Below are 20240 nucleotides of genomic sequence, written 5' to 3'. Positions count from 1 at the left end.
TTTGTTTTAAATGGTTGGAAAAAGGCACATCCGTGGTTTTGGTGCAGGGTATATAATTTGTCATTGATTAAAATGGCTGCCGTTTTATTTTGGTGCTAATGACCTCTTTGACCGTGAGTTTGCAGTAAAACTTAGCAAATGCAAATATACTTTCATATAGTTATGAAGGAAAAGCAACGTTAATCACTTTTAAAACAGGATGTTTATTTTTAAAAAATAAAAAGTCAACTAAAAAGCATTACTCTTCACCAATAGAAACAGTACGGAAGCACTGAGTCTTTGAGCATTTCCATCGCTCTTCAAGTAGGTTCATTCAGTTCATAGATTATTTTTCTGCAGTGGCAATGCAGTCAGGACCGTGGCAGCCAACATTTTAGCCTTCAAACGTTTAGCCTAGACGTCCACTTCCTTGCCCCGGTCGTAACCAGTGTTAATGACTTCACACGCTAATAACGATATGTCGAAAGATTCACCACAAATCAATCCAGTGCCGAGCGGTTTTGTTTCCATAGCAGTGCAGTTGATCTGTCAGCACCTTGTCCTGCCTTCCTTCTGAGTTGGAACAGAAGATGTTTTTTTGGGATGAGCTGAAAATATTTGGGTGGAAGATAAAGTAGATGATTCAATACCATTTAAAAACAAAAAAATGAAGCAAAACATAAAAACAAAATCAAGTGAACTGCTGATTATCACTGAAGGTCAATAAGAGGAACACCCTTAAAATCAACAGCTTATCAAATTGTGACAAATCCATTTCACTTGAATCCACTACACCAATAAAAGTTTAATACAATTTTTCCCATAGAATTAAAAAAATGTGTAAACAAATTCACTCAGGAGAGAGAAGTCAAGTGTGCTGTTCTCTGCCCCTTCAACGTATGCACCCATCCTCTTTCATCCACGCCAACATTGCACCAAAGGTATATAGTGATTGCCCCAACGGCAAATCCGAACTTGGTCGTTTCGGCCCCCTTTCATTCTTCTTCTTGGTGACGCTCACACTAAACATTGTGTGCAGCGCCTATTGAAGTGGAGCGGGAGGAGGGCCAGTGGGGGGCAGACCCTGGGATACACCTGGCTTTGATATATTCCCCTCCCAACACTGTACACCCCCTGTATCGTCTTTTCAGCGACCCATAGCCCCACGGGGGGCAGGTCATCTGGGGTGCAAAAGGAAGCGGTCCGTGTACTGCGAGATGGCCTCCCAGTTTCTCCAGAGGAAGGCGAGCAGGATCACCAGGAGCAGTGTGGTGAAAGTGCGGCTGCGCGTCTTCATCAGGGGGACCACGCAGTTGGCCACGGTGGAGACGAACACCAATAGCACGGCCATGACGGCCAGCAGCACGTTGATGAGCTTGCCCAGGAGGGTGCGCGCCGTGGCGTTCTCCAGGCCCTCCAGCTGCACCGTCTGCTGCTGCTGCTGCTGCAGCTCCATCTTGGAGATCCGGGTCTGACAGGCCTCTAGTGCCTCCTGCAGGTCAGTGGGAGAGATGTCATTCAGAAGGCTCTGATCTTCATTCTAACCTTATGCACACCCATCCCTTCCCTGGACCCACCCTTCTGTGACCCAATACATCAACATAACCATGTGGGACATAATGCCGGAATATAATCATTTCAAACGTATGGAAACTTTTACCATGTTGAATTGAACAGCTAACCTAATACAAGCAAATGCACAACCCAAACAAAATGAATGTTGAAAGTGTGATGCGTCTAGAAAATGTCAGGTCTTTCAGATCTACTTTACGTCTACAGTCTGGTGAGGCATACCTGTATATCTCTAGCTCTTTCATAAGACTGGTAAGCAATCTTCTCCTCCATGCTGGCTAGCTCTTGTTTCAAGTTCAGGATTTCATTTTGATGCAGTTCTGTTAAGTCATTGAGTTGCTCTTCTAAGCGTTCGCACCTGAAAAATACAGGGGTTCATAAAAAAACGGACAATAAAGACTATTTTAAAATGTATTGTTCTTGCTTACATGCCAATAGCACCGTTCCCATGAACATTTCGCACCTGAATCTCTCTTCCTGGAGGGACTCCATGATCATTGTGTTGTCCCTCTGATAGTGGCCCTTCAGGATCTCAAACGACTCCTCTATCCGACCCTGGTTCTCCCGCAGCTCCTGGATCTCGTGGAGCAGCGCGTCGAAGCCGGACGCCTGGCCGTGCTCCAGGGTGTTCCCTTTGGAGCTGGGGGGGCCCCCGGGGGCCCCGGTGGCGCTGATGGCCCCCGCCGAACCGGACGTGGCGCTCGAGCAATCGTCCTCGCTGCCGTACTTGGGGCTGGACTGCAGCTGCCCCGCGCCGAGGGTCCGGGCGGCCCCGGGGCCCACGCACTCGTCCCCCTGGGTCTCGTCCAGGGAGTCTTTGAGGCCCGCGATGTTGTCCGCGCTGCCGAACTTGTTGCGGATCAGGGACGCGATCTCCCTGGGCTTGGACACCACGGCGCCGGCGGCAGAGTGAGTGGCGTGAGAGAAGCTGGAGAGGCCCCCGGTCACCTGTAGGGGGCAGAACTGGGTAAACAAACACTTGGGCTGGGCCACCATGTTTGTGGGACACAGAGAAGTAGAAAATTCAAAGAAAATCAGCATGCTCACTCTGAAAAAACATACATGGTTCGACTTTTATACTTTATATAATGTCATAGAAAAAACAACAACGTGGAAAAGTTTGAAGCCTAAACAACAACAACAACAACAACAGGGGGAGTACAACATGCTACACACCTTGGCTCCGACGTCCTTCAGTCCCTGATGCATGTCCCGGAACACGTCCTTGGGCGCGCGGGGGATGCCGTTGTGCTCCACCTCGCGCAGCTTGCGGTGGTAGTGCTCCAGCTTCCTCTGCAGCTGCTGGATGGTCTGCGCCGACTTCTGGTTCTTCTTCTCGAACACCTGCTTGATGCGCGCGCTCTGCTGCTTGTCGGCGTTGTTGGCCAGCTTGAGGTACTCGGCCACGTTGTCGTCGCGCGCCGTCTGCTCGATCTTGATCTGCTCGGTGAGCTTGAGGATCTTCTGCTGCAGGTGGGCGATGGCCAGCTTGGTCCTCTGGGGGTCCGGCGTGCCGTCCACCACGTCCAGCCCGTAGCCGTCCGCCCCGTAGGAGAGGGCGATGGGTGAGACGGCGGGGCCAGAGCCGTCGCAGCGCTCCAGCTGGTCAGAGAGGAGGGTGAAAACGGGAGGCGGGGTGAGCGGTCGTATCAGGTGTAGGGACGGACAGGGGACCCAGAGAAGGCACTGATATTCAATAAGCTTACAGTCCTCTTTAAATGTGTGCTCTGTTTAGTGTACTATTAATTCAATAGAATTGTACGTTTCAATAGCAAAACTTACTTATGTATGCTATGAATCTGTGTCTCAAATCAACACAAAGTTGTCTACCAGTAACAGTAGTTTTAGACAATGTATTATTTGGTGGCCAGCAGAATTAGCATTTTAAAAGGATTCAGAAATTTGGAAATTATTCGCTTTATTTAGCCTGCCAAGTGTTACCTAAATGAAGCCATTACTCCAGGCTTTAAATGCTCTCTGACCTGAAGTAGACTTAAAGGCAGCAAACGCTAAATTTAGAAAGGCTTACCGTGCATAGCAACCAACTACTCAGACGAGATCAGTGACATTTGCAATGCTGCTTACATATCTAGTCACCTTTCCAGCAGGGCATGGCCCAGCCATTAACAACCTCTCGATTCATTACATGTACCCCACTAAGTAATGCTTCAATATAATCCCTGTTGAATAATTAACTGGAATATTACGATGAATTACTTCCCACATGCGTTGCTAGATAATTGGACGACGCTAAACACATTTTGTCAGAAGCCACATGCTCTTGTTTAATGTGCTGGATGAGAATTGAGTTTCTCCGAGAACCACGGAGAAGCTCAAATGAAGGGTTATTAACTTGTTCATTCAATCAGGACAACGTTATTGTCCTATTTGCAATGTATTTTACAACACATTCTGGGTTTTTTTGCCAAGCGTTCTTCGTGGCATGTTTGCACTGTTGGTAATTATATTGGCCCATTTAGTGTTCACGCAAAGTGAAAACAGCAAACCCCACCCAGCAAAAGGGCTGCAAATGTTGATTTGTCTGTTTAACTTTGCAAAAGGCCACCCCAGTAACCCTGGGACTCAGCGGCTGGCTGTGTACCTTGTCCGGCTCCTCCGTGGAGTGGTAACCCGACGTGAGCAGTATGTCCGCCAGGGCAGGGCAGGTGGGCGTGTCGGTGGTGGAGGAGGAGCGCGGGCGCCCGGCCTGCAGCAGGGCCTCGTGGGTGCTCCGGCGGTGGATCTGGGGGCTTCCTTTCTGGGGGAGCTCCCCGGCCCCCCCGGCCGCCTTGCTGCGGCGGCTCTGCAGGCTGGTTCCTCGCTTCATCATGGGTGGGGCGCCGCGGATCTGCTGCAGGACGCGACTCAGAGCTGCGGGGGGAGCGGAAGCGGCAGGGTTGTCAGAGTCCACGGGGGGCCCCGAGGAGGCGGGGGGGTCCCCGGCCTCTGGCCCTGGGTCGGCGGGGTCAGGGGCAGGGGCCAGGGGCGCCGTGGCGTCATACGGGGAGACGGAGGAGCGCCGGCGCTGGGGCTGGAAGAACTGCTTCAGCCCGTGGCCCAGAGCGCCCATGTTTTCCCGGGCATTGTGGGTGATTTTGGACAAACCGTGCTCCGTCTCCGACGCCCGCCTGCCGGCCTCCGTCTCCGAGCGGCCTCCGGCGTCAGGCTCCTCTGGGCTCTGCTCGCTACTAGCCTGATCCATCACGGGCCTCCAGTCTCACAGTGTGGGGGCACTCGGGGGTGCAGGGGACTAGCTATGTCCCGATGCCACACCCCCTCTGAAAGTCTGGTTCGGAGCCGGAAAGCAGAGGGGATGGCGCTCAGACGAGCGTGCATGCATCGGTGGTTTGGCGTAATGTCATGCTCGTCTGATACAAAAAAGGAAAATAAAATGATTACGGCATGCGACAGCGACAGATGAACGTATATACAGCAGAAGAGTGGAAGAATAACATAAGAAAGCAAAACTTGAGTTGGGACCGAGACATGGGCCTTGGAAACTGATTTTAGGCAAAACAGATGTTCAATTTTGAACAAAAAAACCTTTGGGTCAAACAGCATGTGACATGTCTGACAGTCCCAACACACCAGTACAAAAACACTAAAGGTCTAAAAATGATATTTTAAGTTGAAGAATGGTTTCTGAAATACTAATAGCTTCATTTTGGTTCAAGTTGTCAATGAATCCTAGAGCTGTAGGTCAGACCAAATCTCTAGAATCTGCCTAATAACATTTCAGAAAGTATTCAAATCAAGTCATACGTAAAATACGTGAATGGTTTGATAACAGAAATTCATGAGTTGTATGCATGTGTTGATGAGTTGTATGTGTATAAAATCCATGAGGCTCAAATGAAGAAAAATGATGTGGTGCGCTGATTCTCAACCTTACAAAGGGAATCATACATAGCCCTGCTTTCAAAGGGTGGGCTGATTGCTGCTTGGTTCAAAACTTAGAGATACACTGCAGAGAAACACACCATGACTTGAATTACAAATGGCTGCTCGTATAAAAGGTTTAGCTGCACCAATCCATAACAGAGACAGAGATATATAAGAGAGAGACAGAGACGGAGACAGTGTGGGAGACAGGGAGAGACAGGGAGAGCCAGAGAGGGGCAGAGACTTACCATTAGCCAAGCTTCTCCTCTTCTGGCTCACAACTCAGGAGTCGCTAAACAAGAAGCACTCAGATTAGCTTCAGCTATATTGATTTTAATGGCATTCACATTAAACCGGTACCCGTAAACAAGAGCAGTAATACATGTTTGTTATAACTGTTGTCTAAATACGTACAAATACAATAATGCCAAACAATCCATTCATTCCAGTAGTCTCCACAATAATGGCCTTCAAATGTCATACAGAAATATGGTAATGGACATATATATTTTGACTTCGTTGTATTGTCTATAAGATAATAGAGATGTTAGAATCGATCAGGGAGGTGATGATCAGGTAACTAAAGATGACATCTTTAAACTCAAAAGTCATCCTTAGTTTCCCCAAACTTTCCACAAACATTAGACTATGCAGACCAACTAGTCAATACAGGGCTATTAGAGATATTTCTTTATGAATGAAACGCCTCAAGCACCCATCTGGAGCATTCCATTTATCTGCACTAAAGCCTTAAGTTATATTCATGTTCCCCATATCCTTCAATACAAAAGAAGTCAACTGCTGTTCAGATACAAGGCTAGCCCTGCATTGTGCAACTTCCCTTAACCTTTGAAGGGCACAGGACAATCCTCACAGTATAAATAAAAGGGTGTTTACATAAGAGAACTCATGCATCTATGTTACCTTTATCTCGGGGGACGTGCTGTGCCACACTCAATTGTGTCATATAACAAGAAGCACAGTATATAACCTACACCATAAGTAAAAAACGTTACCATTTGTGGAAGCCTAAATAATACTATGTTGTGATCACACCGAGGACATTTGACAGGCTAGAGCAAAGTCACCATGTGCAAAGCAATTCCGTAAAGCTTAACAGGCCCATGAAATGAATTTAGTCATAAATCACGCAATGTACTAGCTAAATGTTAAGTACTGTTCACTTATCCGCTTGACCTGCTTCTATATTTACAGTCATTATGTGATTAAAATGTTCATTTAGTGAATAAAAAAAATTCACAGAGGAAGTCGGATTTTTTTAAATTATAGCAGGGTCTTTTAGGATACATAAAAAATCATACAAAATATTTTTTTAACAAGCTGCAGTATATGCATCTGTCATTTTGGCATGCCATCTATTAAACCGTGTCAGGCACGTACGTTCCCTGTTTTAGCGAGTAAAAGAAACCACGAGTACACAACATACATACATGGAGAGATCCTTTCCCCGAAACAGTAATGGCTCCTGGCTGACTGTTTTCTAATGTTGCCTATGCAACGTAAAAAGTCAAATTAACATGGCAGATGTAATTTCTAGAATATTTTTATGTTAATACTATTAGAACTTAGAACTCGATATCCGGAACAAAATAAAAGTGTTGGATACATGTTCATGCCAAATCATAACAAAGCATCACTTAACAGGCTCCAGGGCAAGGCATTTGTGCTTGAAGTGGGTCAGTGAACATTCGACTGTCACGCTGTTGACAGCCTCTGCACATCCAGCCATCCAAGGTCAAAAGTGACCATCCTTAGTATTGGTGTCTCTGTTCCAAGTACCATTTAGCTTTGGGGCTTTACCAAGTACCCATGCTGATTATTCAGACAATTAAGACCCTACCTTGGATTTTGTCTTGTATTGTTATCAAGCTATCTCCTACATGGAGCAGAATAATTTAGAAATAATATAAAATTAAACTATGATAAAACCAACGTGGTGTACTTAAATGTTACATTTTTAATGGATTTCAGAATCAAAGCAAGTTGTTAGGGGATGCCACCAATAAGCATTACCCTCGCTTGTCTGATGTAGATATATTAAGTATGATCAAATAGAACAGAAACTTCTTTCTTAATGACCCCTCCTTGTCATGTTATCTGGTTTAATAAACATCAAATGGCCGCATTCGTACGTTTTCAGAAGATAAAAGCACTTGATGCATTGCAGAAAATGAAGATATGGGCATGTGGAAATATTAATGAATCAGCTTTTCATGATGCACACACGCAGCATAGTGCAATGGGCACCTCGCTAGCTTACTCTGGCAGGCCTGTCTTCTTACACTTCAGGGAAGACATCAATTATACGAAACTTGCCATTGGACGACTGTAGTGCTTTTTAAATCCATACATACGTTTCCCCCACATATATGGTTCGCTTGCAAGCTAGCGTGTGGGTAGAGCAGGTGGCTAAAGCTACAAGCTAAAGATGCATCAGATCGTATTCATTTTGTCTTTAAGGGCGAGTCTTCGTGGCCGTGCTGAACAAGTTGGTGGAATGGTTAATAACTAATCCTGTTATAAGAGTGTTTTAACGCTCATAGAAGCCCATATGTATTCAACTCAACCAAATTTCATATCTTTAAAAAGTGCATTCTGCTAACCGTTCATCTATGGTAAATGGTCCATCACTTTACTCAAATAACTGGAGGGAGAGGCTTCATTACTCATAACAACGGAGCAACCAAGACTACTCTGGGTTATCCATTTCGGTGTTTAGATATTTCAATTGAGGAGGTTATCTGCCGTGGCCAAAAAAAGTCCCCACCTGCTAGTGCGCTTCAATGAAGCTTCCCTCAGGCTTGTTTATATCCAGCACTACACGGTACAAAGTCGGCTCCGACGCCGACACGGCACTGGCCTAGCCAAGGGTATCCATCGGAACCTGGGGTTCGTCTTGACATGGAGCAGTGTCGCCTCCCGAAACGAGTGACCCTGTCCGTGCACCGACGCCTAGCATCGCCCGCTACCCTGGATCGACGCTTCGTGCCAAAACACGCGCTGACCCCACGTCGGCTCCGGCGCTCGGCGGTGAACTCCCCGGCTAGGTCGCTAGCTTCTTAGAGCCGCCTCAGCCCCTAGTTAGCCGAGCTACAGACAAATCCCGGAGACCTCGCCAGGCTCGCCAGCCAGCACCGATAATCGGATCAATGGAAGTAATCGCCCGTATAAACACCGCATAAAAACAAGCATATTGAGATTTTACTTTGAGTGTTGAAACAAAAGTACCGTTTGCGAGCCTGAACTTACATGGGCGCTGAGAGGGCTGTGTTGATGACCGTTCATTTTCCCGATGGAACACTCCCAAGGATGACGTCAAATGGCGCGCTCCGCGTCAGGACAAAGTGCATCAATAACCATAACGTGCGTCTCGGTGCAGGTGGATTGGTCCAAGATATGGCTTATTGGTCGAAGCCGATTAGAAGGCCCTTGACATCGACGCGATATCATCACCTATAAAAAAGTTTTTAATTTAAAGCGAAAGACTTATCCAAATAGGTCAAATTTGAGTATGTGGGACTTTCGTTTCGATTATAGTCTACAACACAGACACATGTCATTTAAAAATAATAATAATCGATTAGCCTGATTACATAATGACAGTGATTGTGACGATATTCCATTCAAACGAGGATTCTTATAGTGCAATGCAGCTGAATCAGCTCTCTTACGTATCAGAAATGGATCTTTCCTTGAGAAAACAGGTAGATCAATAAATCAATGAAGTGAGGAACCAATAAGTTGAATAATAATCGAATTGTCAACAGTGAATATAATACCGGTGAGGCCTTAAAGACTATAATGTTTTTTTATGTCTGATTTGCGTTGGAGAAAGGGACAGAGGGAGGTCAAGTTTGAATCCCTGTAGCTGCATATGGCAAGAAATGGCTACAGGAGGGGCTGTGGCGAATGGCTCTTCACAGGGGGAGGAGGCAGTACATCATCTGTGGTGTCCTTCACACCGGTACTCTTCTGGCGACAGAGGGCATTGAGGGTAAATAAGACTGTGGAGATTGTGGCATCTAGCCAATGGGTGTGGCAGTAATGATGTTATTGGTAGAGGGAGGGGTGAAGGGATGATCCTGGGGCATACAGGCCGTCATGACAACTGAAAAGAAGGAACCGTCATTCCCTGGGTCGTTTACAAAGGACATACAAAACGAATGCAAAAAAGGTAATCTAGATGTTTACATTTTAAGTTACTCTTTTTCACCACAAGATGGCCTCCCGAACCACAAACTCCAGATATATCAATTGTGCAAACGAGTCATAGACATGTAGACCTAGTTTGTTAAGAGTTTGTTTCACTTATCAGACAAACACAATTTGAATCAATCATTGACGCACGGCAATATAAAACTATAATACGAAATCAGAATGTGGTTGGTGACGGTGGTGTGCGTCACCAACCACATTCTGTTTTCATATTATTGTTTTATATTGCCTCAGAGAAAGCAGCCAAATATCACCAATGGTGTTGTGATTTCAAGTTACAATGTTTGTATTAGAAAACAACAATTTCACGTGTACAGATTTACTTATACATTAAGCTACGCATAAAGTGAAGCTGCATTCATATATCAAAGTACAAAAGTGATGAATGTATCTAAATATATATATACAATTGAGAATACTTTCAAATCTTACAAAAATGTATATGTGTATATGTATATTTTCAAAATATAGTTTTACAAGCAATAATATATTTGACTTAATTATGAGTTTTTTGTGTGAGGAAGTCATCTTTGTCACGGTTTTAATTGAAATACAACCTGTTAGGGCTACGGTGAAAAGCAAACCCCAAAAAAATAGGAATTTGAGTGCTGATGTTTTGAGGCCTAGAGGTCTATAATATCATCCTCAGTCCAGTCCTGATGCATCCATTCAGACTCGATTTCTGAGTTTTGTTGCCCTCTTTCCGGTGTTTCGTCACTTTCTGAGAATCTGTTGGGTGTGTAGTCAGTGTAGGCATTGGGCGATGGTCTTATGTCCATGTGTGGGACATTTTCCGGAGATCCAGAGGTAAAACCTGTCTCCACTGTCTCCCTGAAGGCAACATGAACTGGGCTAGGTGTAATTGCGGTACCTTGGCCGTGAGTTACATCTGGGTCAACCATGCCAGTCACGTGAGCCCGAGATTTGAACAGACTTCCCACTGAAAAATCTCCTTGGCTAAGGGCATAGTCGATGCTGCCTACGAGGTCGATAGGAGATGGGGGTCGCATCTCAAACTCTACGAGTGAAAGGAAAGAGTCAGGTTCCACATCTCTTTGCGACTGCAGGACTGCCTGTGAGTTACAGCTACTACTTATGACAGGGCAAGGCATGTGGTTAGGAATAATGGTAGACACCGGCTCATCAAACGTACACACGGGGCTGTTATTAAAACCTGATCTGTGACTAGGATAACTGCTCCAGGTATTTGGCATCAGATCTACCCAGGTATTCTCTGATTGTCTAAACTGGCCATTCCCAATCTTAATAAAGACTCTATCCCAAAAGCTTGTGTTCTCAGATCCACTCGACCACTCTTGTCTACCCTGCCAGTGATCACCCCTCAGGCGGCTCTTTTGGGGAGTCCACAAGATCCAGGATCCCAGTGCGAGCAACACAAATCCCCACGCTAACTCCACGACTCTGGCCCAGAACTGACTGAGCCACCAGCACCAGCTGAAACGCCTCCAGCTCCCCAGAACTCCATAGAGCCAGAGCAGTGTGTACACCTGAAGGCAGCAGCACAGTACCCCTAGCACGGAGCAGACCACCATCAGCCGCCTGGCATGGTTCTCGATCCGTTGGGACATTCCCCACTCGGGTTTGGGATTGCTGATGGAGAGCTGCAGACGGGAGAACGACTGGCTGAGGATTTCAACGCAGGAGGGCAGAGCACAGCAGAGGGAGAAGGTATGCAGCAATAACGGAAAGGTCAGGGACAGCACCGGGGAAAGAAGATCAGCTGCGAGCAACAGGGCACAATGTAACACAGCGAGAACTCCCACCAACCAGGGACGCTGCAGCTTCTGCGGCAGCTGACGCAGTATGACCCCTCTTAGTGCTACCAGAGCAAGGACCACCTGTGCCCACAGGAGAAAGTGCAGGGGAAGATTATGGAACGCCGCTAGAGTAGGTCGAGCTAAGATCTGCCGTGTCCCATAAGGATCAAGCAGAAGTAGGACAGCTCGCTGGGTCCCTGTCAACAGTAAGAGGCTATTTGCCAGGGTCAGGGGACCACAGAGGGGATGAACGAGTGTAGACGCACCAATCATTCCCATAACAGCCAATCCTGCCAGTAAGGCAAACAGGCTGGCCGATCCAAAGACATGCAGCTCCCAGGCGAAGGCAAGGGTCCGTCTCATGTCGTCCCAGAGCAGATGAGTTCCGTTTGAGACTGCTAAAGCAGCACAGGAGGCGAGCATGGGCACACACGGACCGTCATAACTCAATAGGTCTTGGTCGATAATGAAGTCAGACGGACCAGCCGGGACAGCGTCGGGATCCTCTGAAAGAGAGATAGAGACGGAGAGGGGGAAAAACAAAGAGACATATCAGTTTAGGCTTGTGGTTAATTTGTGAAAGTATATTTTAAAATGCTTTATGTAAAGGAGCTTCATCTAATTCACTTGTTTGACTTACCCTTCATTGATTTATTATTGATCAGAGGCAGGCGGCGTTGTTGTTGTAGCGTGTCGATATTTGCGGTTTCGTGTCTGTTGTCATCTTGCTCATTAGGCACCATAGAGATCTGATCTGTTATGACTCTTGACTCTTCTGAGTTCTGTTCACCAGAACTTCCAAAATCTTCTGGAATAGTGTTCACACCAACCCCTTCCCTTGATATAGGTGAGAGAGATGGCAAGGATGAATCCCTTTGCATGTTTATGGTTTCCACGCCGTCATTAGATGAACCGATGTTGTTCCTGCTAGTTGAAGCAGGATTTGTATTTGTGGTTCTCTCCAACATAGGTTCACTGCTATCCACAGAGATTAGTTCAGTAGACAGGTCATCCGCACCTGCCTTGTTTCTACTGCTGCACTCACAAGTTTTAGGGTCAAACTTTCCTAATGAGGTAGGAGATGTGATACTGTTTCCAAGAGATGAGTGTACCAAAGCCAGAACAATGAAGAGCAAAAACAGGTTCAACATTGTTGAGGTGGAAATTCAGAAGCCTTTAGGAAATAAAGAAGTAAGCATTTTATGTTACTTTGCATTGTAACACACATCTTAATCAAACCACTCTCAAAGTGTTTCAATAAATCTTAATACAAACCACATAATTAGGTTTCAGGTCTAGTTGTGTCTTAAACTAGACCCAAAAAGAATCAAATCCAGTTGTAAATATTCCTCTCGAAATACTCTAATTACTTTTTTAAAGCATATTTGGCAATGAAATACATTTTGCCTAGAAATCTTTTTATGAATGAATGAAAACAAAATAGTTGAATTGAGGGATTGCATTTTTACCATTTCAACCATTGACACTAAAGTGTTCTTCCTATAAAAACACCAATAAGAGCATTTGGTGTGCGACCCAGTAATAGATATCATATTGGATTGTGCTTACCTGGTGATCCTTGCATCCTGCCTTTAAGTAAATTGTTGATTACATAACCCCTCTATTTCTTATTCTGGTACACAGGTATCTCAATAACTGAACTCCGATAGCCCTTTCAATGTGCAGCATGTTGCGGGTGTTCCAACTAACTGGGCTTACTGTTAGGATGCTTCCGGTTACCATCTCAAGCTGACGTCGGCCCAATTACTGTACCGGCTGGTTTCTTGGCAGCCTATTATATTAATACCAACGAAAGAGAAACATAAATCTAGACACATGAGCATTTTTCTCCATTATTATGTAAACCGTAAACTTGCTTGTTGATTATTATCTATGAACAGTTAAGCTAAATAAAGCTGATATTTGTGTAAATATAGTCAAGTTAGACGGATAAACTGTCTTTTCAGAATAGGTCCTTCTACCTTCTAGCACAGAGTGTTGTAGTAATCCCTTCATTCTGAAGGATTACTTTAAGATTCTTAGAATGGCACAAAGTCAGACCATGAGTGACACTGCTGGCACAGAAAGTCCAACAGAAATCGTTTGTATACAAGGCAACATGAGACCTACTTGTCATAACACCAATAAAAACACCATTCACTTCCAGCTACTACTGTTTTAGAGAATTGTTGAAAAAGTTATTCAAAAGGGACAGGCACACTTAATAAAATTAATTCATGCTGTCTGAGAATTAGTGTGTTTAGAAATATAAACACTACCAGGCAGGGAAAACCTTGCATAATTATTCGTATGTGTGGGAATTAACTATTTCCTATCCCATGTATAACACAGATACACAATACAACTGGTGCATCTCTTTGGTCCACCTTAAGATTCGTTTTTGGCAGTTTGTTGTGGAGAGAATAGGGGAGGCCCGGAGTAACACATGGTTGGCTCTTTAAGGCAGACTGGTGATGTTCGATTTTGTTAAAGGCACATGTCGTGTCCACAAATAAATGTGATAAAAGGGCATAGTTTGCAAGAGGTCGTGTTTTTAAAGTTATGGGTATTTAACATGATCTGGGAGGCGCTATAATCACTTCCACTTTTTGTTATCACTTATGTTGATATCTAAGAGACGCCAATTCAACTAAAGCGAAATATTTTGGATGTGTTAAATTACACAATTATTGTTTTATTGTTGGACCCACTTGATAATGTGTCGATTTTCTTTCGTTTGTCTGTCTATCTATACATATCGAGTTCATATTGTTATTGACCAAATTATGTACTCCGCGTTGATTCAATTTAAACCACGCAAAGATAACCAAACCATACAAATTAAACCAAGTAAATTCGTGACTTATACGAACCAACCCACGCCGAGGTATTGACACTCCATCGATGGACATGATACATGATAACACCATCATCTACGGTCACAGGATAGGAACACTCCCTCTGTAGAGTCGATACGGCAGCGCTCGGCTCGGCTGACCATTCCCGTCCGGGGCCTACTTCCGTCACTTTACATCTTTCCGAGTGAAACACTGCATATTCCTCGGCGCAATGCTCCCACTCATGGACCAGGGATGACGATTCGTACCACCTTGTTATTCGATCACCGATATAGCATCTTTCACTGGATATAACTATACCCGTTCCGTGCAGAATCTGGTAAAACTTTTTTTTCTGTAATGGTAGCACGACTAGTAGGAGTGAAGAGAAGCACACGTCAGATCTTCTTGCTTTTCCACAACGTAGTCCGCTGTTTGTGTATTTTCATGGGGGGCATTGTGTTGATGATCGTTAGCGAAGCAACACAGAACGGCATGTGGATCGTATCTAGACGTGTTTATCGCCTTTTAGTTTTAAACGCCGTGCCATAGCGGAAAGGAGAGGATTTCATTTTATTTAAGGTAGCATGAGACTGTCCGCCTGGTTGGGCTAATGCTAGCACAGCGCCCGCTCAGGCGATCGACATCTAATCACGATCGCGTTGTTTTTGTTTTACAATTTTAAAACAACCTTCTTAATTTAAATGAGCTATATTGCAGCTCTTTCGAATTGCTTAATGCAGTTCAGTCGTGCTAGCGGATATGCTATCTTAATGTCTACCTTGCTAGCAATGCTAGGCTAGCTTGCTATTACTATTGTTATAATCATTCCGATCATCTGAATTCTTCTAATTTCGTATACATTTCCGATGGCTGTACATTTATTTTTGCACGTCACCTCAACCAAGCCACGTTTTGACGTATATTAACCAAATGTTGACATCGAGTGGATTATTATGAAATGAATTAGCTAATTTCAACATGGCACTCTGTCAGCCACACCGCCCCGATGTGTGAAGGACCTTAACAAATAAATGTGAGCGATTGTGACATTACTGCTGTTTTATTTATCTCCAAGTGGTTCGCTCTATCGTTCCGGCTAACTGTAGACGTATTTACCAACCACCCACAACAAAACAAAACAATGTGTCGATACAGGATATAATTGATTCATTGCATTAAATACACAACGCTCATTTCATATCTCTATAGGTCTGACGTGACAATGAATGGGCAAGAGGGTGGTGTTGTGTCATTTGATGAATATGTGCGACAAAAGGCCCGCAGCGTCCCCCAGCACCAGATGAAGGAGTTTTTAGAGTCGCTTGCCAAGGGTCCAGAGACACTACAAGAGTTCAGTCAACAGGGACATACAGCCACAACTACTACCATGGTGTACCAGCAAGGCGCCAACTGTGCCTACACAGATAGCACAGAGGTGGCTGGATCTCTGCTGGAGCTGGCTTGCCCGGTAAGACCCTTTGTAGGCTAATATTCAGATTAATGATGTTCTATCGGCTTGGTCCATTATTAGGACACTTATTTTTCTGTATTGTTTATAGGTACAGGTGTCTGCAGCAGAGATATCCCCTCAACTGCATCAAGAATCTGAGCAACAAATTCAAGTGCAGGTGAATAAGCATACCGTCCTTACACAGCTTATACACATTTCTAGATTTATTTGTAATGCTAATACATGGTCATAAGAAGACTCCAACACTAACCCATACCAACAAAACATCTGTATTTTAATATATATTTCGAATAAACATCTATGTTGTGGTTCTTTAATGCTAGGTTCCTAATTTGTTAATGCTCGCAATCAACAGTTACTACAATTGCGTAATAAAGACTACATGGAAGGCAGCTCTTCATAATGGACCTGATGAGTCTTTACCCTCCCTCTTCAGGTACATATCCAGGGACAACCCACAGGCCAAGTGATTCAGATGGCTTCTCCCACACAGAAAGACCTGCAGGGCATTTCAACCGGCCAGCTTGTCCAGCAGGGAGAGCTAACAGAGGAGCAGCATCAGCAGGTACTTTGAAGTAGTGGTAGTCAGTCTGTCAGTCCCTTCCTATAGTGAACAAACCCATTTCCTTCACTGGAAGCCGTCTCAACGTTGTTGCATCTGCATCCTACAGATTCAGGCCCAGTTGGTGGCGGCTTTGGCTGGAGGACAGCATATCCAACTACAAGATGGACAGCATATTCAGCTACAGGACGGACAACACATTCAACTACCGGACGGGCAACACATTCAGCTACACGACGGACATCAGATCCAACTCCAGGACGGACACCATATCCAGCTGCCCGACGGACAACACATCCAGATCCAAGACGGACAACATATCCAACTGCACGACGGCCAGCACATCCAACTGGACGGGCAACACTTTCAGCTGCAGGACGGCCAGCACATCCAGCTGCAGGACGGCCAGCACTTTCAGCTGCAGGACGGGCACCACATCCAACTCCAGGACGGACAGCACATCCAACTGCCCAACGGCCAGCAGATCCAGATCCAGGCCATAGACCCTCACTCCGCCGTGCAGCAGCAGCAGCAGGGCTCCTCCAGGGAGGTGGTGGCGCGGCGGGCGGCCACCCTCCCCACCGTCCTGCAGCCGGCCAAGAAGCGCAAGGTGGACGTGCCCCTGGCCGTGTCGTACGCCGGCCAGCAGGTGGCCACGCTGCTGACCATCCCCCAGCAGGGGCAGCAGCAGCAGAGCTACGTGTCCATCCGGCCCGACCTGCTGACGGTGGACAGCGGGCAGCTCTACAGCACGGCGGGCACCATCACGGGCCCGGCGGGCGAGACGTGGACCATCCCGGTCTACTCGACGCCGCAGCAGCAGGGCGTCACCCACATCGCCATCGCGCAGGAGGCGTTCAGCAACGCGCTGCAGGCCGCCGGCGCCCAGAAGGACCCGAAGGGCGCCCCGCTGAAGGCGAGCATGCAGCAGCTCTCCGCCCGCACCCAGGAGGAGGTGCTGCAGACGCTGCTGCCGGCGCAGTTCATGAACGGCAACATTCACATCCCCGTGGCGGTGCAGACGGTGGGCGGGGCGTACGGCACCACCACGCAGTCGCTGCACATCTGGGATCCACAGCAGCAGCAGCAGCAGAGCCAGCAGGAGGGCCAAGACGGACAACAGCTCCATCTGCAGGTCAGACAGGGGGTCCCGCTACTACCCCACTGGGTTACTAGCCAACCTTCCTCCCATGGCCAAAGTTTTAGCATTAGTTTTGTTCTTAAGCAAGCAAGTAGCTCGTTTAAATGCAAGCACACTTTTTAAATTGTAAATATTTCTCAAAAGCCTGTATTGTGATTTATAATTGCAATGTTAACGAATGGCAACAAAAAAAATATCTACCTGAATGTTTTCATTCTCCCATTCTTTTTCTCCTGCTCATTCGTTGTCTTCCTCCGTCCCCAGCAGGGAGAGACGCAGTCTAACGGCCAGTCCCATATAGAGCTGCTAGTTCCCGTCTGTCTCAAGCCGGAGGAAGGCCTGGATGTCTGGCGCTTCTGGGCCCAGCGTAAAAACGCAGAGCTCGCCAAGGAAGAGCGGACCAAGCTCGCCCCTATTGGCCGTGAGTCCCATCAGTGTTCTAACATCGCCATTGAGAGTGCTACAATGGCCAAAAACCGAATCCATCGCAAGAAACAGCTGCTTAAGTTGAGGTCCTTGAAGTATCCATCAAGGCCCCTCTCGTTAACCCCCATTCCCCCCCCCCCCCCCCTCCTATCACCAGGTCGCCAGCCGCTCCACTTCCAGGAGGACCTGGTGTCCAGCGCCGTGGCGGAGCTGAACCTGGCTCTGGCCCTGATGACCCAGGAGGCCCGCGGGACTGAGGCGGAGCAGCTGGCTCCAGACGTCCTGTATTACGTCTTTCTGTGTATCCAAAAGGTTTGTTTTTTCCCAAGCAGACCACCCCAGTCGGCTCTCGTTAAGCAATTTGGCGGAGCAAACCAAAAGACGGAACTCTGTGTGTTTTTTATTCCCCATCAAGTATCTCTCGGAGAACGGGCGCGTGGACGACGTGTTCTCGGATCCGTACTACGTGCGTTTCTCCCAGAGCTTACACAAGATCCTGGACGGATGGAGACCCAGTGTCCATCCTTTAGGTGAGAAGCAAATTCACGAATCTGAGATTATCATATCCGCCCGTCTGTACTCAAAAAGATCTCCGTTAGACATGTATTCATGTATCTGTGTTTGAGCAACGTGCGCTCTCCTTCTCCAGGTTACCTGATCCCCAGTCATGTGACAGAGGAGATGCTGTGGGATTGTAAGCAGCTGGGAGCCCATTCACCGGCCACCCTACTCACCACCTTGATGTTCTTCAACACCAAGTAGGTCCCCAGCGGACTTCCACACGTGGCACTTTGCAATGTCACCAATCGATTATTTGATATTATCTGAACACGGCACGGGTGAATGATTGATTGGCTTTCTGCGCACCAGGTACTTCCATCTGACGACCGCCGAGCAGCACATGAGGGTTTCCTTCTCCAAGGTGCTGAGACACACCAAGAAGAACCCCTCCAATCCCAAGGACAAGTCCACGAGTATCCGCTTCCTGAAGGGTCAAGGGCCACACCACCTGGGCCAGAAAGGTTGGACATTATGCATTCATGTTTATGTTCTGCCCTGTTTACCCATCGCGTGACACTTGCTCTGGAACGATGCTCACCTCAATGCCCTGACCCGTGTTTTTCCAGTGGCGGACGACATGTATAACGAGCAAGCGGAGGATCCAGAGAACCCTCTTCGCTGTCCTATTAAGTTGTATGACTTCTATCTCTTCAAATGGTGAGTGGCGTCGCTTTTGTTAAGTTCTTTCACGTTTTTCCCGTACCTGGATCATCTGCTCCTCAAACACCTCCCGTTGTTCCCTTGAAAACCAACGTTCTTCCGTCGTCTGTCCCAGCCCTCAGAGTGCCAAAGGTCGCAACGACGCCTACTACCTGACCCCGGAGCCGGTGGTGGCGCCCAACAGTCCCATATGGTACTCCACCCAGCCCCTCAGCGGTCAGCAGGTGGAGCAGATGCTGGCACGCATCATCGTGGTCAGAGAAATCCAGGAGATTGTCTGTCCGGCGCAAGGGAACTGAAACGAACCTACTGCCTGAAAGCACTGACTGTTGTGCTAATTTAGCACGTCTGTGGATCTCTCAAGTCAAGACGCCGGCTCGAGGGAGATGTGTAATATACGCGACACAGAAGGTGGGGCTGCTGACCTCTCAGCGGAACATCACTCAGACCTACCACAACCTACACACAGCACACGCCCTACCAAACTCTGGAACTTTTGAGGTGGAAAAGTGCAGATAGCAACAGCTTGATTGCGGTCGGATGAGGACTATAATGGGTGGTGCAGAGTACATTATTATTTATCTTTATGGAGATAATTGGCCTTTTCCTTCCTTTCTGACCTTGTAACCTTGTCATACTCCTGTTCTGGTGCCAGTGGTCATTATAGATAAAAACTGACTGGTCTTCCCACTTAGGATTATGTATTGCATTTTTGTTTCGCTGTATGTATTAATTGAACTTTCAATTATTAGTGCCATTCTTCTAATGCTTCTAAATCTTTAAGCGGTGTAAAATCAAAAAAAGGCTAAAATGGTCACAAGATAAAAGTGCTTAGTTTTTCAGGAACTGTAAGACGTTTTTGCTCTCAGGTCAATTTTAAGAAAATAAACTTGATATGTTTTTGTAACACTAATTGCTATTCATTAGTAAGTAGTTTGTTACATATAGTAAACTTTCGCAGTAAACATGAAAAGGTCTTTTGGCAAGTAGCAGCCCTTACTTTTGTATACATTGAGGTATAACAGACCTCCGTGGTGAGGTGAAGAATTACACTTGTCATTGAATTTGTCATTCAAAATGTTGTCTACCATCTGAAAGTTATTTTAATCATGGCTCTTTAATTATAGCAAAC

The 20240-nt window shown here is 46.3% G+C and overlaps 3 protein-coding genes across 15 annotated transcripts; 1 reads left to right on the top strand and 2 right to left on the bottom strand.

Moving 5' to 3' along the window:
• Positions 1 to 183: 183 nt before the first annotated feature.
• tmcc1b (transmembrane and coiled-coil domain family 1b) lies at positions 184 to 8839 on the bottom strand. Of its 5 annotated transcripts, none has more exons than XM_030375279.1 (7): positions 8704 to 8839; positions 5682 to 5725; positions 4154 to 4422; positions 2728 to 3153; positions 2015 to 2535; positions 1774 to 1909; positions 184 to 1471 (listed from the first exon to the last, which is right to left on the bottom strand). In XM_030375279.1, the coding sequence occupies exons 3-7, from the start codon at positions 4379 to 4381 to the stop codon at positions 1157 to 1159; spliced, it is 1626 nt and encodes a 541-aa protein (XP_030231139.1). In that variant the 5' UTR covers positions 4382 to 4422; positions 5682 to 5725; positions 8704 to 8839; the 3' UTR covers positions 184 to 1156. The 5 variants fall into 5 exon arrangements, with proteins under 5 accessions (XP_030231139.1, XP_030231136.1, XP_030231138.1 ...); XM_030375276.1 differs by having other exon boundaries at positions 4154 to 4919; positions 8704 to 8838; XM_030375278.1 differs by having other exon boundaries at positions 2015 to 2499; positions 4154 to 4919; positions 8704 to 8835.
• A 1092-nt stretch (positions 8840 to 9931) lies between these two features.
• LOC115557433 (proline-rich transmembrane protein 3) lies at positions 9932 to 14444 on the bottom strand. 6 transcript variants are annotated; one of them, XM_030375271.1, is made up of 4 exons: positions 14321 to 14405; positions 13167 to 13239; positions 12088 to 12284; positions 9932 to 11953 (listed from the first exon to the last, which is right to left on the bottom strand). In XM_030375271.1, exons 3-4 carry the CDS (start codon positions 12188 to 12190, stop codon positions 10293 to 10295), a joined length of 1764 nt encoding a protein of 587 aa, XP_030231131.1. In that variant the 5' UTR covers positions 12191 to 12284; positions 13167 to 13239; positions 14321 to 14405; the 3' UTR covers positions 9932 to 10292. The 6 variants fall into 6 exon arrangements, with proteins under 6 accessions (XP_030231131.1, XP_030231128.1, XP_030231129.1 ...); XM_030375268.1 differs by lacking the exon at positions 13167 to 13239 and having other exon boundaries at positions 14329 to 14444; XM_030375269.1 differs by lacking the exon at positions 13167 to 13239 and having other exon boundaries at positions 14321 to 14412.
• LOC115557430 (glutamine-rich protein 1) lies at positions 14386 to 20015 on the top strand. Of its 4 annotated transcripts, none has more exons than XM_030375262.1 (12): positions 14386 to 14624; positions 15497 to 15755; positions 15847 to 15915; positions 16195 to 16323; positions 16430 to 17455; positions 17726 to 17882; positions 18045 to 18199; positions 18303 to 18417; positions 18537 to 18645; positions 18758 to 18909; positions 19015 to 19105; positions 19224 to 20015. In XM_030375262.1, the coding sequence occupies exons 2-12, from the start codon at positions 15510 to 15512 to the stop codon at positions 19405 to 19407; spliced, it is 2433 nt and encodes an 810-aa protein (XP_030231122.1). In that variant the 5' UTR covers positions 14386 to 14624; positions 15497 to 15509; the 3' UTR covers positions 19408 to 20015. The 4 variants fall into 4 exon arrangements, with proteins under 4 accessions (XP_030231122.1, XP_030231123.1, XP_030231121.1 ...); XM_030375263.1 differs by lacking the exon at positions 14386 to 14624 and adding an exon at positions 14668 to 14866; XM_030375261.1 differs by lacking the exon at positions 14386 to 14624 and adding an exon at positions 14929 to 15320 and having other exon boundaries at positions 17729 to 17882.
• The last annotated feature ends 225 nt before the right edge of the window (positions 20016 to 20240 follow it).

The sequence above is a fragment of the Gadus morhua genome, chromosome 13 (genome assembly GCF_902167405.1).
Source record: "Gadus morhua chromosome 13, gadMor3.0, whole genome shotgun sequence".
Lineage (NCBI taxonomy): Eukaryota > Metazoa > Chordata > Actinopteri > Gadiformes > Gadidae > Gadus > Gadus morhua.
Note: the sequence above shows the minus strand (reverse complement) of the source record. Positions and strands in the feature narration are given on the sequence as shown.

Excerpts from the sequence above, each read along its gene's own strand:
- tmcc1b (XM_030375276.1), bottom strand. The coding sequence starts at position 4,753 with ATGGATCAGGCTAGTAGCGAGCAGAGCCCAGAGGAGCCTGACGCCGGA. Across the intron at positions 2,536-2,727 it reads TGAAGGACGTCGGAGCCAAG|CCCAAGTGTTTGTTTACCCA; the intron begins GTGTGTAGCATG and ends ATGGTGGCCCAG. Across the intron at positions 1,910-2,014 it reads CTCCAGGAAGAGAGATTCAG|GTGCGAACGCTTAGAAGAGC; the intron begins GTGCGAAATGTT and ends TGTATTTTTCAG.
- LOC115557433 (XM_030375267.1), bottom strand. The coding sequence starts at position 12,598 with ATGTTGAACCTGTTTTTGCTCTTCATTGTTCTGGCTTTGGTACACTCA. Across the intron at positions 11,954-12,087 it reads CAATAATAAATCAATGAAGG|AGGATCCCGACGCTGTCCCG; the intron begins GTAAGTCAAACA and ends TCTCTCTTTCAG.
- LOC115557430 (XM_030375260.1), top strand. Across the intron at positions 15,756-15,846 it reads TGCTGGAGCTGGCTTGCCCG|GTACAGGTGTCTGCAGCAGA; the intron begins GTAAGACCCTTT and ends TATTGTTTATAG. Across the intron at positions 18,646-18,757 it reads TTGATGTTCTTCAACACCAA|GTACTTCCATCTGACGACCG; the intron begins GTAGGTCCCCAG and ends TCTGCGCACCAG.